Consider the following 18,933-nt stretch of genomic DNA (forward strand, 5'->3'; position numbering starts at 1 on the left):
GTCTTCTGGACGGGGATCTGAGCAAACGCTGGTACAAGGAAGTCCGAGACATGAGCAGATAGGACGGAAGTCGTCTGTAAAGTTCACTCTCTGCTTCAGCAACTGGGCAGATGATGGATGATTATGTGGTCTGACAAATCGATTACGCTGCAAATCTTCTGCCAACCGCAGTCATCCATCTGCATGAATGAACATTTCGTAACATCAAAACGTGAAAGAATATAAGGACATAAATCAGGATATCTGGGGAAATGTGACTCATTATAAAAACCTAGGTCATACGTGTTGGGACACTCTCTAATCCCGTACGATGACTGTAAATCCAGTCACATTTTTCCCGACCTGACATCCGATTTCTTCATAGATCTCATTTTTCAGATGAAGGCAGGGACTAGTCATGGAGTGATGGATGAACCGGCCTGGTTTAGTCTACCTGGAACCTGTCATGTGTTGATGTGAGCCCATAAGCTTTGCTAGAGTTGTCGGGGAACTTTAAGATCCTCAAACTGTCTTTCGTTGTCTTCTCCTGGATTCAGTCCAGTGATTCTTTCCGTCTAAGCTGATGCCGTGTGGAGAGAGGAGCTTGTACCTCCTCTGGTCCTCCAACGCTGCCATGAACTCCCTTAACCCTCCCCGACTTTTCTTTTAAACGTTCAGTGTTTGTTGTTGTTGCCACTAAAACAGAAGAAGTTTTGAAGCTACAGGGATGTGGTTTTAGATTATGTTAGACCTAAAATAAATAACTACAAAAGATCAGACTTGACTGAAGCTCGATTCAGATCCTATCACTGTAAAAGTGCCTGGATCGACCCTGATAGCGAGAGTTGAAACCTGCAGAGCAAGTGAGGAAGTCATCGTCGTTTCCTCTTTTTGCACGACAACTGTACGTCTCTGCGGCCAAAGTGTTCCGACGCCATAGACTCTCTCTGTTAAACGGGGATCTAGGATTATGTTGCTCTGCTTCACGTTTGAAACAATCACCTGTGTTCGTTGTGGAGTGGAGTCAGTGTTGAACGAGTCGTTCAGGGTTTTTTTTTCCCGTGGCGTGAATATCACTTTCCTGGCTCTGCTCTGGAAACGAGGGCTGACTTAACCTCTTTGTGGCTGCGCCTTTCAGGAGGAACAATGACTTTCACACCTGAGCTTTTGTGCCCAGATGTTGAGTTATTGAGACAGGCCGAGGGGACGGAAGAGAAACGAGAGCTTACAGAGAAATGGAAACAGAAAGAAGCGCAGATAGAGGAGGGCAGCTGCGTTGGGTGAGTGTCAGCGGCGGATTTGAGAGCGTTTACATAAGGCCTCTCTGGGGAGCGACGCGCTGAATCTGGTATTCACGCCTGCTTCAGGTGTTGTCTTCTCACTCAGCGCCGAGCTAGGAATTTATAGCCGCCTCCCGTCGAGGCTCACCTAAAAGCACACGCTGCCAAGAGGATAATTGAAAGAGAACATAACGACATTTCAGGGGCTGTTCGACCGGTGACTCTGAGGAAAAGCCAAAATGCATCGGCCCAATAAAGTTGTTGCACATTTCTTCTCCTCCTCCGTGCGCTTTGGTAGCAGGTGAGGTTGCACAAGAGATACAGTTGTTTTTACAGGTTGTTTGCAGGAAGATTGTTGAGTCGTCTTGCAAACAGGGAATGAAACTCAGCTGTAGGATAGAAGGAGAAAGCTTTGGCGAAGCTAAACAGGCAGGTTTCCAAGTCGAACTAAAAGTTAATTAACACAACTTAAACATTCGACAGTGATGCATTTGAACCAACTCCTCTAAAGCTCCTGATCTTGTTGAGTTGCATGCAGCTCCAGAAACTTACACATCTGCCTTTCAACTCCTTTAAGACATGTGACTCTGGCTCAATATTAGATTTGGTCAGTTTAAGGGAAAACCTGGCGGGTTTTCCTCAGCGAGTAGCCGCCCTGACTTTGACTCTGGGTTTCTTGTTTGCCGCCCGTTATCCAACCAGAAGATTCTGCAGAACATTTGGACCCGATCACAGCTCTTAGTAGCGTGCATGCAAAGATATTTGTGCACATGTTAAAGTATTAAATACCAAGAAGACGTTTTTACAGATGCAGATGTGCACCAATAAAAATACTAAACTCTTTCAGTTCAGATTTTATTCCTGCCATTAATCACATATTAGCCCGTTCTCTCAGAGCCAAATGCACCATACCTGTGCACACCTTGAACTGATCCTGAGTTCCAGAGATGACTGACTGTGGTTGTTCGACAAGATAGCGCCGCAAAGCAGAGGAAATGTTCCCGACTTGCGGTTGGTATATGTGCTCAACGTGCAGCAGATTCCAGCGTCTGATTATTCTACGAAGAGGCAATAAAACCTGAATCAGATTTTATCTCCGTACACGCTGTGACTTTCCGACCACTTTGTTTAGAGTCAAACAAATAAATTGTAGAAGGTCCAACATTCCCTGCAGGAGATGAAAAGCGGAGAAACAAACAAGCCCTCTTTCTTTTCTGTTATATCACCGAATCAGAGCGCTAATGGATTTAAGGCGGTATTTTCTCCCTCGTACTTTCACTGCACGGATTTACTATGAGAGACTAATTCACAGAATTCCTCTCTGTCGCTGGAGGAGGAGGAGGAGGAGGCGCCGTGACCTGCAGCGACAGAAATAGCTTTTCACGCGTTTTGGTGTGGGAAAAGTGAACTGGGTCATTTCACCATTCTGCAGCTCAGTAATAAAGACCTGATTAGATTAGCTCAGACTAGATTTGCTGTCTGAACGAAGCCTCCTCGGGGGAGAGGGCTGGCACAGCGAGGCCTCCTTAGAGAGGAGGAGGAGGAGGAGGAGGTGGCGGGCGGAGGGGTGATGGGCTTGTTCTGTTAATAACGTGCTAAATTAACCATCCGAGCTGCTCTCTGCCGGGAGCGACATGTTTTATTCATGTCAATAGACTAACAGGTGTGACGTGACAGGTGTTGGTGCAGCTTTTGATTTTTTTTTTCTTCCTCTCACCACAACTACAGAAAAGTTGTTAATTGGGTCTCAGCATTTTTCTTTTTTTCAATTCTTTTTCATTAACTATTCCCTGCTGCTATGAGTTTTCAATTAAAGGCACATTCCCCTTGATTTTATTCCCTCTTTGGGTAATAGATTTAGAATAACGGCACATATTTCCTTTTATTCACCATTCTTTTCATCAGGTTCTGATGTAAAACGATTTTGTTGCTAACGTTAGCTGCAGTCTTCCTCTGATAATTTAGAGAACACAAAAAAAGTCAACCTGTAAGAGGAAAGTTTCTTATTTTGATGAGTTTTATGACTTGACTGCAGGTGAAGATGGATGAAAACTCTGTATTTTCACCTGAAGAGCGTCTTTGAAGCTCAGTGTGGCGTCTGTGGCGGCCGCCATCTTGGCAGAACCTGAATCTGACCTGTCTCTGTGAGTTTCAGGCTAATGAAAGTTTGACCAAAAGACAAATAGTTGCACAACATATGTTCATAAACATAAATTCTCCCTCGTACAGTCACCATGAAAGGAAAAGTTACCTAGAGCCTCCTGAGACCATACGTCCTCATGTGTGGACGTTAAGTTTTAGGTTTGTTGCAGCTTATTCTGATCCATTTAAACTTTTATCCTCATAACGAGATACTAGTGGGTGTAAAAACATGATAGTGATGATTTCAGTGAATTTATTCCATGTGACAAAAGTGCAAAAATGTGCAAAACCTCATCAGATTTTGCATTTGAAACTTGTTTATTTATACTTTTTAAATTTTCTAGTTTAGTACGACATGCAAACATAAGTTCTATCAATAGTAAAAAGCTATAATGTCGCTAATTATCAAATACTCGTTTGAGGACATCTTTGCACAGCCAGGTTCACTTTTATATTTGTTAAATATTGGTGACTTTATTATAATATACAGTGAAATATTCCCAGTGTCCACATAGTTTTTTTTCCAAAAACAACTTCCTGTTCAAAGATGACGCTTAGTTTTTATACTTCTTAGGTCCTACTGATCCCAAATACCTCGGAGAAATTAAAAATGCAAAGCAAACTGAAGCTCGCTGCTGTAAAGTTGGGCATTTTAACATTTAGGTCTACATTTCTGGACGCTTCAACTTTAAATCTTCGACGTTTAAGCGGATCGACTTTCCTTTTGGAGCCTCAAGTGGACATTTGAGGAACTGCAGCATTTGGAACATCCATCGTGCAACTTGTTCACTTTTCCAAAAGAAAACACTTCCTCTAAATAGAGGATCTGCAGTTTTTGGCTTCAGCAAGAAGATAAATGTTCGAAATGATTTATTGACTTGACGTAAATCAAAGCTCAGAGGATTTTAACGTCACCTGTTCACGGTTTTCAGACTCCACAGGACGTTTGGGGTGATGCTTCCTTCACGTAATTGTCTGTCTTGGTTTTAATTGCTGTTTAATTCAGTCTAACAACATTACACAGATTGATCAGAGGGTCTGTTAATGAATAAATGAACGAGATGGTTTACTACCACAAACATCATTATGAAGAATGTGTGTGTGTGTAACATGACAGGATGTGCGGCGTATCCTCGGCAGAGTTGCGCGTCGCTCGCGGCTGTTCCTGGTAATTTATTCATTGAACAGGTGAAGGCGCTGAGGAGTGGGCTGGTTCCTCCTCGCCTAATGAAAACTCAAATCCCTCTTACTCCTGTAAATTGGTTAGGGGGTGTCAAGTGTCTCCCAACACGCCCTCACCCGCCTCCCTCCCTTCCCCCCCGCCTCCCACCGCGAAAGCCAGAGAGTCGACTCAGCTCCCGTCCTAAAGTCTTTCCTCGTCTCCTCCTGGAGTCGACTGGATTCAGTCCAGTAAATCTTTCTGTAGCTCGCACCTCGTGTTCTGTCCTCCAGAAACGTTCAGAACCGCTCTGTTAGTGCTGAATGATCCACTACTACCACCTCCCCAAACACCCACATTGCACAATTTACAACATTTCTTTCTGACTGACTTCATTTTCCAGAGTAAACTTCTTTCACACAGCGGACGTGTTTAGTTTTGGTTCAGCCAACAAAGAGGAATAAGACATTTTGACGCTACACGGACATGATTTTGGTTTTTGGCAGCTCTTAAATAAATAACTGAAACAGATTTAAACCGTTTCCAGGATGACTGGGTCGGCCCAGATACCGATGTGGACAGATAAGATAAGATGAGATAACATAGGACTCTTTATTTGTCGTTATCCTTAGAGACGTATCCTCAGACCTCATCAGTCTGGAAGCTGGTGGTGGTGACATTTAAAACAAGAAGAAGATTGATTCGGATAATTTCAGCTCATTTTCTCTCGCTGCAGAAGCCTGGCAGCTCGCTGGGCTCATAAATCATGAATCACCGCCGTGTCATCCTCAGGTGATGGTCGACTGGGAGACTTACTCCTCAGGTGCCAGTCATGCATTTGGGATTATCAGCAATTGGAGCAAAATATGAATCTGCTGGAGATCTTGACAATGGAGACAGTGTTGTAGCGTTGCAGCTTAACTGTCTCATCCTTTCTCCCTTTGCCTGTAGTTTTCAGGTTAGTGCATGTCAGAAGCTTTGGATGCAAAAAGTGGGCATCATTGCCCTAAAATCAGCAAAGCTCCACAGAGTTTCTAGAGTTTGATTGAGGGCATCACCTTGAGCTTCAGGTGTTTCATTGAGCTTGGGAGACTCACTTGGGACAACTCGTTCATACGATGGAGGGTAGAAACGGGACTGACTTCGCTGCTTGCCGACATACGTCAATAAACACTACTTGATTCCTTTTTTACTACATTTGATCTCATTGTTAACGTCACTTCTGTAATTTGAGTTCAAAACCGTGTAAAACCATTGGGTTGGGAAGAGATGAGAGGAGAGGGGCGTGGCCACAGGTCCGCCAAGGGTCCGGAGTCCCAAGCATTTGTTCGAATACATCTTAATTTCTTTAAGATAAAACTAAGATCTTTGGGTATTTGGGTTTATTAGGACCTAAGAAGATTATTTCACTGTATATTACAATTTAAGTCACCAACGTCAGCAAAAGCAGAATTGGAAACAATGAAATCCCAACGTCCTCAAACGTGTACTTCAAACTAGAAAAGTTAATAAGCATAAATAAACAAGTGCACCCATTTCTAATGAGACAAAGGGAGGTTAAGGTTTAGTCGGTGTTACAGTATTTGTAATAATTGTAGTGTGATGCATAATAACCTCTCTTAACTGAATAAACAATATTTTTCTTGGAACTTTAGAGATCAAAGCTGAACAATTGTCATAGTATAGTTTTAAGATCATTTGTGGGTAATGTGGGTAATACCAGAGAAACAAAAGATGCAGCTAAATGTGAGCAGTCGTACAGTCAGTCTGCCAGAAAAAGGCTTGGCCGTGTTTCATTCAATTTCAGTTTTTGACATTTTCTTGGTTGCATAACGAACTGAGAACCTTCATCTCCACCCATGATGACCACAAAACATTCAGTTCTGGAGCCACTTCATTCGGAGGTTGTTAATTGTGTTTTCTTTGCTGGGAACGCAACCTGCTCAGCCTGAAGCGACTGCAAGTACCAACAACCTGGTCTCATATCTGACTTGTGATGTTGTCTCTGCTGCATCCTTTCTCAGCCGAAAAGAAGAAGAAAAAAGTACCATAAAATTACCTTTGAGGCACCATAAAGCACTTAAGCTCTGTACCCTTTTGTTTCATGTTTCTGTCTTCCCTGTGCCTATAATCTCTCCCAGCGCCACTTTGTAACCTCCCCTGTAATCTTCCCTGCAGCCTTCAGTCACTCTGAGTCACACTTGGGTCATGGGAACTCACAGCTGTTCGTCCGGCCCCATGCGGCTGACAGACAGCGAGCTCCGTCTTGGTTTGTTTGCCGATGCCCGGGAAAAAAAAAAAGAGGGGGGAAAAAAATAGCACCTGAAACAATCCAGAGTTTTCAGTTTGTTGCCGAAGGAATGACGGAGTCCGTCTCCTCTGCAAAGTAGGACATAGTGTGCAGACATGCTGGGCTTTCACAGGCGCGATGTAAAACGCTGCGTCTTAGCACTTAATCGTGTGTGATAATTAACGGGATTAAGAGTAAAACGCCAAGTGTCTAAAAGATTGCACGGCTGATAGTTTTCTAGTTTTGCTGTCCTTCCAAAACTTAACACAGCATCTGTTGTAATCCCTGCCTGTTAGCGACGGATGAAACCTCCCTGATGTCACCCGTGGGTTTCCTGACGGTTTGAAGCTCGGCGTGGCGTCCGGGGCCGTCTCCATCTTTTAAGGTTTTCTGACGTAGGAGGTCTTAAGGTCTTCTGACGGCCCGAGACGCCACGCTGAGCTTCAACACGTCAGGAAACCCACGGGTGACATCAGGGAGGTTTGCTGACGTTAGCTACCCAGTTCTTCTCATTATTCCTCCTGAGACCTGAGCTTTGGTTGAGCATTTTTAATTTCTCCAAGGTACAGTAGGAGAAGTAAGAAGTATAAAACAAGGACTATTTCATTATTTATATTATAAGTAAGTCACCAATGTGTGAAAAAATATAAAACTGTTTATTTTAATACCTGATCATGACTGAGCAGAACGAATACTTGCTAATTAGTGAGGTTCTAGCTCGTTCCTGTTGATAAAATTTGGTAAATTTGCAGATTATTATCAAACTAGAAACATTAATAACCGTAAATAATGAGTTTTAACCGTAGAATTTGATGGAGTTTTGTTCCTCGTCCGCTGTAGAATCCGATGAAACGCCCGCTATCATGTTTTTGACCCTTTGCCACCACTAGATGGCAGACTAAAGTGTCCACTAATGAGGACAACGGGTTTAAATAAAGCAGAATAAGCTGCAATAAAGCCTAAAACTTAACGTCCCCATATGAGGACGCGGGGGTTTCAAGAGGTTAAAGCTCTTAATAGATGCCAGAAGTCAACCTGTGAGTGGAATTTGTGAAGATAGATGAACATCATCCGTCCTTATCTAGTCCCACCCCTTCTCCATCAGCTCTTTAACTTAAATATTTCCATGTTTTATAAAAGGAAAACGGTTTCTACGCTATACTTTAGTGCTCAAACACTTTTTTCTGTTGTTTTATGTCTCCAACCATCTCCATCTTGGCACGCTAACTGTTTTTAAATATACTTTAACACAAAAACCCAACGAGGATTGAATCATTTTTGGAGTCACTGCAGTTTTTGTGTCACTTCTGTTTGTTCTAGACACCAACCAGTTGATTCTTGTGTTTATCATTGAGCTCTGCATGGTGGACCAGTTTATACCATCATATCTTAAACATATAGTTCTTTGATATCCCGTAGCAACGAGCATGTTCAAGAGGAAAAGGGTCAAAATGAGGTGACGCTCAGTTTCTAGTGTCAAAAACATGAAGTCAGCTCTTCTTAAAGGAGCTTCTTCATTATTTATTCACTAATTTCATCATCCTCTACAACCTGACTTTGACCTGGAAGCTTCCAGTGGAAAGTTCTTCTGGTGGAAAGTTGATCCGGAGCCTCACTGTTGGGAACTGATAATGTTCTGGCAACAAAAGTCTGGATTTATGTTTTTGGCTCTGTCGGGTCTGTGAATACATTCACCAGGTGGAATATGAATAAATGTGTCGGTGGGTTTTCCAGGTGAATATTTTTCGTCGGTGACAGAACAGTGGCTGCACTTGTTAACTAGCTCTGGGCACATGGAAGCTAATCAGTGACAGCAGCGTGGGAACCAGACTTATTTTCCCACCGATTACTCACCTTTTTCTGCAGAATGTGTGTGTGTGTGTGAATGAAAGTACTCGTGCGTGTTTATGAGTGACGGCGGCTTCGTATCTTGAGTTTCTGTGTAAACTCCACATCAGGCCGTGAAGTGGGCACGGCTGACTTTGAGCTGGAGTGTTTGTTTGTGTGTTTCTGTGTTAAAAGTGTGCAGCATGATAACCTCTGACCCCTCCTGTCTGTGTTTCAGCGAGCGTACACTGTGATAGTGGAGGCGTGGGACTGGGACAACGGCACACACAGCAACGGTAAGAAACACTCCTCATTAACTCACAGTGATGCAAGAATGAGGCGCTGCAGGTTAATATGACTTTGACCTTTGACACAATCCACATCAGCTGCTTCTAATCTCTGGAGTTCAGTTCTGCAGTCGATACCATGTGATGCCATAGACCACTGTTACTCTTCAGTCCATCACTGCTGATCTGATTCGATTAAAGCATCAGTTGCAATCAAAACTATCAGTCTCCAACGGAGAGACACCAGAACAACTTTCCACCATGTGTAGTTGTTCTGGATTCAACTCTTCTAATCTTTCCTTTTCCACAAAACGGATCTCACAACCTGCCGATCCCATTTCTCTGACATTTGCTCCAAACACACTTTGCTCCGCTGAAAAATAAATCATTGACGCCCTGTGAAACTTCAGATATGTTGCACAATATCAAGGTGGGAAACTGGCATTAAAGACATTAAAGGCTGCTGGTGCTGCAGGCCTTTCCCTCCGACGTTCATGCGTGTTCTCTCTGTGCCCACACAGGTTTATCTCTGGGTGCTTTCAGGCATTATTCTAAATTTCCACAAAGCAACATGCATGTGAGAGTGAGTGGTTGTTTATCTAACCTGTGCAGGGTGTACCCCGTCACACAATATGAAAAAATATCAGCGTTTGGTCTGTGAGGTCACAGGGAATAAGTCCTGGACATGGCTGGTTCAAACATGTGTGGCCTCGGTGACACCATAAGGCAACGATGTGCTGCCTGTATGTCTTCATTTAAAGCAAAAGATGAAAAAGGGGAGTAATATTGAGAACCTTTTTGATTTCTTGGAATGAAGAACGGTCTTAAAGAACCCTGCACGGATTGTAGACATGAAATGGTTTCCACTTTCTCCCATTAGTCAAATTGACGCGAGCATTTCTGTGATGTGGACATCTTGTGAGTTTGGATGTTACAGAGGTATTTTATTTTATTTTATTCTCTTTATCAGCTGGAACACGGCCCATATTCAGATCGTTCCCAGACTCTGTCAGTAAAATCTCTCCTCTGCTGCTTGATAGCAAGGAGTCGGACCAGTTGACAGACGAGTCAAGAAACCATCAGCTCGCTTTGTTCCTTTGAGAGATTACACAAGCAAATTGAACAGTTCCACCTTCCAATTACCTAATGGTTTCATCTACATCTAAGTTTTGTTTTTGTTGGGTCGTGTTATCCTGTAGTCGTGGTAACGGAATCCAACAACATGTGTAATTGATGGAAGTGGTAAACATGTGTTTGGCATTATTGATGACATTTATCTATTTGTTCCGCCACATGAAACCGTCTGCCTTGCTTGGAGGCATGTCGTCATGTTGTATTAGCGCCGTGTTAGATCGGTGAGGAACATGTTGCAGCATAGGTAGCATCTGAAATGAGCTTGGCGTGATACGCTGTTTAAGAATTTGTGTTAATGCCTCTTCATGAGAACCGACGCCAGTCATCAGCAGGGACCGTGTGAACCAGAGTGATGCATCTTCTTGACAGGCCACCAGGTTTTAGTCCTATCAGACCTGGTGTCTGTTTATACACGCTCACCTGATCTCACATCTGTTTGCTTTTCCAACATCACTGGGAGGAAGATGGATTCAAATCTGCTTGATAAGAACTAGATTTCAGCTTTCGAATTTGTTGTTTTTACCACCAACGATGAAATCAAGCTTTGCACCTTTTGGGCGGCCGTGGCCCACGCAGTACTTCATGAACCAGAGGGTTAGCGGTACATTGCTCAGTACGTGGGCCACATGCCAACGTTTCCTTCGTCTCCAGCTTTTCCCTTCAGGTAAAAGCCTGCAAATTTGTTCAGGATCAGTGCGTCTCAATCACGAAAGAGTATCAGGAGGCTCCAGCAAGAGGTTTACTGCCTCACTTTCCCTGCATGAAACCATGAACCCATCGAGGAACGATTTTTCCAGCCATTAATCACATTTTGGATGTTTCTATATTTCCGGGAGGTCCTTCCACCCTCCTACTGTAAACACTGGTGCTCTCATATTGTCCGGACTAGTTTGTCTCAGGCACACTGACACCTTCACGCCCACGCCGGAGTTGGTGAGCGGGCGTTAGCTTGGAAATGAAGCCAGACCACTAAGCACATCCACTGATATGAGATGGTTGACTAAAAATGAAAGGAATGGGAGACGTGTGCCATCGCCTGAGACAGCTGATCTGTCTGAGCACGTCTTTTTTCATGAAGACATAAAGTAAAAGGTCAGATCAGAGCGGCTGTTTGATCGGACTCGTCCTCCTCACGTCCGCTCGTCTTCAGGGTCGCTCCAGCCTCTATATTAAACCATCGAGACATTAATTACCAACCGCAGCCCCGTCCTCTAATGTCTGCCTCCTAATTACCATCCCAGCAGCTGTCCGGCTACCGCACGCCACTTCATTATCTAGAAGCTCCGTCCTGACGATGGGGGGGCCTGGACGGCAGCCCCGGCGGTGGGACACTTTGGTCTCCACTCGCTGGACCACCTGTAGATCGGAGGGTGTGATGGATGGAGGGATGCCTTATTTATCCTGAGGAGGGTGGGTGGCTCGGAGGCACTGACAAGCAGGCAGGCGGGAAATGCTGACGTCCCGACCACCGTGTCCCGTCTTGTAGACTTGGATGGAGTCTCGTTGCGTGATCTGGAGCTTGAGCCCTGAATCTGTCATTGAGTCTGTCAGCAGCCAAGTGTCCTGTCAAAGAGAAACCATACCTGTCTGCTGGACACACACTGGACAAGCTGAATATATTCCTTTTATTTCTGATTCCCACAGGTTTTGGGGATCATCATTGATTTATTCATTTTTACTTGTTTTTCTCCCACAGTTTGGGAATTCCTACATTTCTGGGTATTACTGACGTCAGAGAGCAGGCATGAACCTGCAGCATCCAGCTGTGTTCGTTATACACGGGTGGAGTAAGCATTAGTGATACTGCAACATAATTAAAGAGAAAGAGAGAGTTGTCATCTGTCCAGGTGTGCAGAAGAATCGGGGGATGCCCCAGAGCTCGGTCTCAATCCTCTGATTATCTGCCAGCGCAGGTCCTGATCATCGCTCATGTAGATTCGTATGCGACGCAGTTTAGCTGTTTTTAAACGGTGTTTACCTGAGGCGTCTGCGGGGACGGAGTTTGACAGGCCAGTGTCTTATAAGATGGAAATCTGAGACATTTTGCAGAATCACATAACTGAGTATTTGTTTTTTTCGGGTTAGTATCATTATCTGCTGGAATTCTCTGGAAGTGTAGAGTCGACAAACTGAAACCATCGTTCTTGGCTCTGGAAGATTCTGATTGAAGATTCAAGCAAAGATAATTTTCTCTGCAGGAACAGAAGTGTTGCAGGATAAAGTCCTCGCTCTGAAGCAGCTTGAGTCAGTCACAAAAGATGCTTTAATCTGACTGGGATCCCTTAAAGAAATTCCTCTGCATGCATTTGAATGCTAATGTGTCCTCCTGCTGAGAGTCAGTAGCCTGGAAGCTAATCTAACTTCCCCCGCTCACACATTTCTTTCTTTTTTTTTTTTTTTTTTGCGGTGGGAAGTTTGTCGAGAGTCTCTCCGTTGGGAACTGGTTATGATCCTGCAAAGATGTGGAGATGAAACACCAACCAGCTACTGGAGCTTGTATCATGATATGTGTTGGTTGGTTTTGGGAGAAAAAAATGAATATTTTCCCAAAACGATCCTGCAACTCAGACCAGATTCTACCAACTGATTCTCCCCAAGCAATGGAGTTAATATCGTTTACAATGGAAACACATAATGAATATATGATGCATAATTAATGCAATGTTCTGTGCAGATGTCATGACCACTGTCATGTCTACGCATTAAGAACCTGGTGGTGATTAGCTTAGCTTAGTATAAAAGGCTGAAAGGAAGGATAAATTTCCCGGAAAGTCAAAAAAAAAACCCAGAAACGGTTCAAGGTGTGGATTTGGAAAACAGTCGATGCGTTTTCTAAGAGGACGTGAAGTGAGTTTCCTGTCAGTGTGTGTGAACAGGTCTGGGCAGCAGGTTGGAGAGGCCTCAGGAAAAAAAAAAAAAAAAAAAAAAGTCTCTGCAAAGGTTGTTTATGCTTCAGGAAGCCGCCGCCTGTTCAAAAACAAAACAGAAATGGCACGAGAGAAAGGAGAGGACGGAGCTGATGTTGACTCTGGGAGCGGGTGGATTGTCGGCTGCTGAGGGGCAGAGATGCACTGATATCAGGGGACCGTCCTCACTCATCACATCCCTCCACTAATAGTAATAATAACTCACACTTTTGTGTGTGAATTGTTCTTCCGTGTCACGGAGCTCCGTCGTTGATCAAAGAGATGCACCGTCTTGTTGATTGAAAGTAAAACACCAGATTCACCAAATTCTGATGAATCCTCCGGGGAATTAATCCCCAATAATGATTTTCCTCTCATACGTTGGTGTTTTAGCTCTAAATATTGTGCAAAATCATAAATTGCCGATGCACCGGGGAACTCTTCTGCTCTGTGACGGTACCACGGAGCCGGGAGGTTGAAGGCTTGACTCAGGGTGGAGCACCATTGGGCCGCTGGGGGGGGCGGGGTGGTTATGTTCTTTGGGGGGAGAACAAAGAGTTGCTTGTTAACCTCTTAAATATTGTGTTGATAAGCTGACAGGTTTGATATTTGTTTTTTTTTTCCCTTAATTTCTTATCTTAGGCAGAATCAGAATCCTTGTCGTGCGTTGTAGTAACGGCTTTGGAAAGATTTATGTTTCCCTATAATGGGCCAATTAAGGGATTGGGAAAACCAAAACCTTATATGTTTGCTTAAAAACTGCAGTAGTCAGCTGTTTGTGGAGGAATCAAATGTATTTATGAGCTTTACTTCTACTGTATCTAAGAAAGCATCCAGAGATGGACTAACACGTTGTTGGTTTTGGTCTTTTTGTGGAATTTGTCGACAGTAACAACAACTTAAAGAAGGAATACAGAGGATGAAAACGCACACCTTGGCATGTCTGCACGGAAACGTCTTGTGTCGGAGACTGATTTACACCCTGAAAACAAAATGGGTTCTAAGCTCACGCGGCGAGCAGCGATCCAGGTTGACGCCGTCAGTGAGAATGAGATCATTTGCATCTTTACTGGTGGGAACGGTGTCTTTGCCTGAGCTGCAGTGAAAAAAAGATTTATGATAAACGTTTGGCAATCACAGGACATTTCAAACTTGATTAAGTGCATTTTCTATTTCTTGCCTTATAATTTTCATTACGCTATCGTTTCCAACTCCACGCAACCCGAGCTGCGAGCGGGCCGAGACACATCCCCGGGGAGATGAGAGGACCCGTTGGTCATTTGAGCTTCTTATAAATATTTCTGAAATGATTGGTTGCTTCCAGTCGACCTCCAGAAAAGAAAGAGCAGTGCTTTTTTTTTTTTTTTTTTTTTTTGAGGTTTTCCAGTGAAGAACCACAAAATAGAAGCTGCTTCTCCCAAAACAAAGCAACTCCTTGACAACCAGGTCGTCTGATTCTGAATCACTGCAGAACACGACAGTGATGACAGTGAAGTCCTGGCACCGTTTCTCATTCCAGGTGTTCACTTACAGTTGTTTCACTTAACAGTGGCACCTGGTTGTCAACGGGTGTGATAATATGGAAGGTTACATGAGATTATAAAAGTTGGAAGTTAATGGGTAGGTGTGTTCAACATGCGTGAATCTTACTTTCACCTCCACGTGCCTGTGGAAAAAAAAAAAAAAAACACTGTTTAAGTTTGAGCTGCACACGTGCAAATTATTTTAACTGTGCGTTGCTTTAAAATAAAACTACTACAGACTCAAGGGTTATGATCCACATGGTTAAAAAACTTCAGGGTACTCGTGTAACCCCGGTTCTCTGAGTAGCACGAGTAAGTGTCAGTCAGAGAACTGGGGTTACACAAGTAACCTAAAGATCTCTTTCGTAACACTCGTTTGCTATGGAAGTATGAGATCCTGGAAGCCAGGCCAACTTCTACGCCCACATTTTTTCCTGTGGCATGAACTTGATTCTCCTTGTTGGGAATTGATTATCCTCCTGTGCAAAGATCTTCTGAGCCAATCACAATGTTTGTGGCGTGTTTTTGAGCACCTTGGAGTTTCATTTGCATCCAGTTTCCTGCAAACTTTTTTTTTTTTTTTCTTTTTCCAGTATCGGTTGAATTGAGTCTTGCTACGCCAGCCTATGAGATGACAGGCATAGGGGAAATACACTGATAGACTCTCCCCAACAAAGCACTGAAGTTTCCCTGCAGCTTGTTGCGTGTTCCTTGACAATCTTCCCTCTTTGGTCTTGGCGTGATCAGCTGCTCGGATCTGAAGCCCCTCGCTGTTTATATAAGCTGGTTTTAAATGGACCTCTCTCTCATGCTCTCCCTGGTAACAACAGCCTCTCTTAGCGAGTCTCCTCTTCTACAGAGGGGAGGGAGCTCATGATTGGTTTATATTTTTATATCTAATTGCTGGAGATGAACAGCAGTGAGTGTGTGTGTGTGTGTGTCGGGGTGTTTCAGGTGGTGGGTGTGGGACTGAAATCTGTGGCAGTGTGTTAACTCTCAGCGAGGCTCTGCAAACCAGGACAGTGTGAAAATGGATTTTTAGGTTTTCTGTGCTTTTAACAGTATTAAAATGTGTGTGTAGATGCACTGGACACAATAAAAACACAACACAAAGTTTATTCCAGTGAATGTAAATTGAGGTAAAAACAAGACAATGAGACAGAAGCAGGTATTTTATTTTACTCAGTTTATTATTATTGCAGTTAATAGCTTCAAGCCATCGGGCCCCAGTCCATGTGTTTCATTTTTAGTTTAGTTTTCAGTTTGTTATCTGGATGCAGTTATTTTTTTGCACCAAAAAATAGCAATAAAATGCACTTTTGCTCACTTCATTATTGGTTTTTGCCACCAAACCTTGAGACTATTAGCTCACAGCAGCTAATGCTAACTCAAATTCCAGACTCAGTTCAGTATTTAAACAAACGTCCTCTGCTGTCCTGCTTTTATTGGTGTAGTTGATGCACACAAAGTTAGTAGAGATACTGGTCGATGCAGTTTTTTCTGGTGAGATCTTTTTGCAAGAGTTGTGCAAACGGACCTTTATGAATCTTATTTAAGATGCAGAGACAACGACATCAAAGGGCGTAGTCGTGACAAATTTAATCAACTGTTGTTGTGCATTTCCAAATTTGGTGATTTTGAGTTTTCTAAAATAATCAGAATGATTTATGGCGTCAGTTATACAAATCATTTAAAGCCCTTTGGATTATCTGAGTATTGCACTCATTTTATTTATGATTTTATGATCATTTTGGAGCTTGATAAAACAAATGCAGTATAGATCTTGAAGGAAAATGCGTAGAGTCAGATGCCGGTTGAGCTGTGGTAGTGGTTTCTTCTGTGAGATTAACCCATTGACATCAGCTGAATCAGTGGAGATGAGTCCTTCCATCCAGCTCTGTCTTGTCACCCTTCAGCTTTGAAAGCAGCAGCAGCTAAATCCTGCTGGGTCACGGTGCTTCTGTTCCTTGAGAACAAGCTAAAGGGTCTTTCCTATGTCGCCCTTCCTCGCCTGTTCCCCGTCTCTTATTATTTCCGGCCTGGCTCCGATGAAGTCGAGGCTGGATATCCTGAGAGAAGGGGGTGGCGGGGGAGGAGGGGGGGCAGAAAAGCATTTCACCGAGCAGGAAAACTGAAAAAGCTTTTTCGGTTATCAAGCCCTCGCAGACCTGGCTCCTGCTGCCTCTGTTTGTGCTTGCTTAATTTTCCTTTTCTTTCTCCCCTTTCCTCTCCGTTTTTTTTTTTCTTCCAAATTCTTGATGTGATGTTTGAGCAGAGGTTGAACCTTTCCCTCTGATCTGCAGTAACAACAGGCATTCCTCGACTGTTCTTACCAAACACCACGTTGGAGGGTCAGATCCTAAAGTCGGAATCTCCCCTGTTCCCTGGAATTCCATTCAGAACTTTTGTTGTTCAGCCTCTCTGATCTAATTGACCCCAAATACCTTTTAAGCACTGTTTCCTTTTGGGTTATTCCTGCAGAGTTGAACATGTAGTTGATATTCAGTTGACTCATTGCCCCTTCAGCGTTTCTCCAATTATACCTTGGTAGCCATAGCTAGAACTGCATGGCATGCACTAACCTGCATGGAGTACATGCGGCTGTTCCAAGGATCCTACTGTATATCTGCAGAATAATGGTATTGTTCCAGCAGGATTGGGAGTACAGAACAGCTCAATTTAAAGATATTAATGCTGGGGCTGGATTGATTCCTAAAATCCCAGGATATGCCATTACTTGCATCTTCTCGTAGGAAATCTCATTCTGTCTTGTTTTTGATCTTCCTCAAATGTAGACTTGTTACCTCTCATTAGAAATCTTGCAAAATCTTCCAAGACGTCTAACGAGAAATCGACTTGTGATTAAAGACCCAGAACACGACAGAAGCTCCATCTCTGAGAGCACCATCACAACTGAAAGCTAGATGTTAAAAATAACAGAGAAGAACTGCACAAAAGCAAAGACACATGAAATTAAAGGTGTGAAGCTGTAGAGACGCCGCTAATCTCTGGAACTAAATTACAACATTAGTTTAGTGAAAATCTTTTTATTTTGAAACCAAAATATCTAAATGAAATCAAAATGTGATTTGGAATCAAATGCAATAGTCAACGGTACATTTTGGAATAATTAAGTTATCAGAGACCGTAAAGAAATAACTGCAAACAAAAGCTGGAGCTCCACAGGGCTCTAAGCTAGGGCTACATTTTATCACTTCCTTAAGGCAAATTCCATTTCTACGCAGATGATGCACAATTATATTTATCTGTTGAACCAGACAGAATTCAATCATGATCCCGGTTTCCATGCACTGCAATCATTATCCACTGACCAATCATCAAACACAATCTGAAGTGGGAAGCTCTAACGTTTCTCCTGTTGCGTATTTTCCTTTTGTTCAGGTGATGAACTGCTGATCGAGCGCAGCATCTACAAAGGGATGAGTAACCCCGGGGAGGAGAAGCACCCGGTCGAGTATAAAAGCTTGATCGCCAGCATCGAGTACACCGTCCGTGTGCGCTGCGACGAAAATTACTACGGCACCAAATGCAACAAAGTCTGCCGACCCCGTGACGACTACTTCGGGCATTATGTGTGCGACCAGTTCGGAAACCAGGAGTGCATGGAGGGCTGGACGGGGCCGGACTGCAAAGCAGGTGAGACGTCGGACATCGGTCAACTTGTGGCATATTACAGATTTATTTTTTTCCTTGTTTAAGACTCTGAAAAAACTTTCCCAAACATACAAAGCCGAGCGTAGTCACCCAATAATAACCACACACACATCAAAACTCTCAGTGTCCTCAGTTCCCACTTCCTTACTGCGCCTTTCGGAAGAAGCTCGGAAGTTCACTCAAGTTCATGTCAAGTGTCACTTTGCAAGAATCCGAGGAATGTTTGGAAACTCCTGTCACTGCTGAGGGCACCTTCGACTCTCTCTGACGGACACTTTTTGCCCTCAGCCGTTGCCACGGCAACAATTCACAGACAAGGAAATTACAGGAAATTAGACTTTAACGACTGAAAAACACACACGGGGTGGTGTTGTGTGTTTTAATGATGATGACTTCAATAACACAAACTTGTCTTTTTTTTGTTGTTGTTTGTTTGTCTTTTTTCTGACAGCCATCTGCAAACAGGGATGCAGCCCGTACCACGGGACGTGCAGCACGCCGGGGGAATGCAAGTGAGTTGACGCTTGTTTAGTTTTTGTTTGCACCAGTGTCGCTGTCAACTGATGTAAAATATGATCTTGTTTGGATGGAAACCCCCCCTCCAGCCCCCCCGTAAAGGCTTAATGAGGATAGCAGTGGTGACACAACGGAGTGATGAGGGAGCAAAAGGGGAGGGGGCGGAGGGGTTGTTGATAACATACCAAGCTGCCTCACTACCTCCCCCATCCCTC

The 18,933-nt window shown here is 43.6% G+C and overlaps 1 protein-coding gene across 2 annotated transcripts in view; it reads left to right on the plus strand.

Moving 5' to 3' along the window:
• The window catches only part of LOC125023979 (protein jagged-2-like), a 51,148-nt gene that overhangs the window by 8,551 nt on the left and 23,664 nt on the right, over window positions 1-18,933 (plus strand). For both annotated transcript variants that reach the window (XM_047611587.1, XM_047611588.1), the window contains exons 3-5: window positions 8,916-8,973; window positions 17,930-18,184; window positions 18,654-18,714. In XM_047611587.1, coding sequence (XP_047467543.1) covers window positions 8,916-8,973; window positions 17,930-18,184; window positions 18,654-18,714 — 374 coding nt within the window. The remainder of the gene's footprint in view (window positions 1-8,915; window positions 8,974-17,929; window positions 18,185-18,653; window positions 18,715-18,933) is intronic.

The sequence above is a fragment of the Mugil cephalus genome, chromosome 17, assembly GCF_022458985.1.
Source record: "Mugil cephalus isolate CIBA_MC_2020 chromosome 17, CIBA_Mcephalus_1.1, whole genome shotgun sequence".
NCBI classification, from domain to species: Eukaryota; Metazoa; Chordata; class Actinopteri; order Mugiliformes; family Mugilidae; genus Mugil; species Mugil cephalus.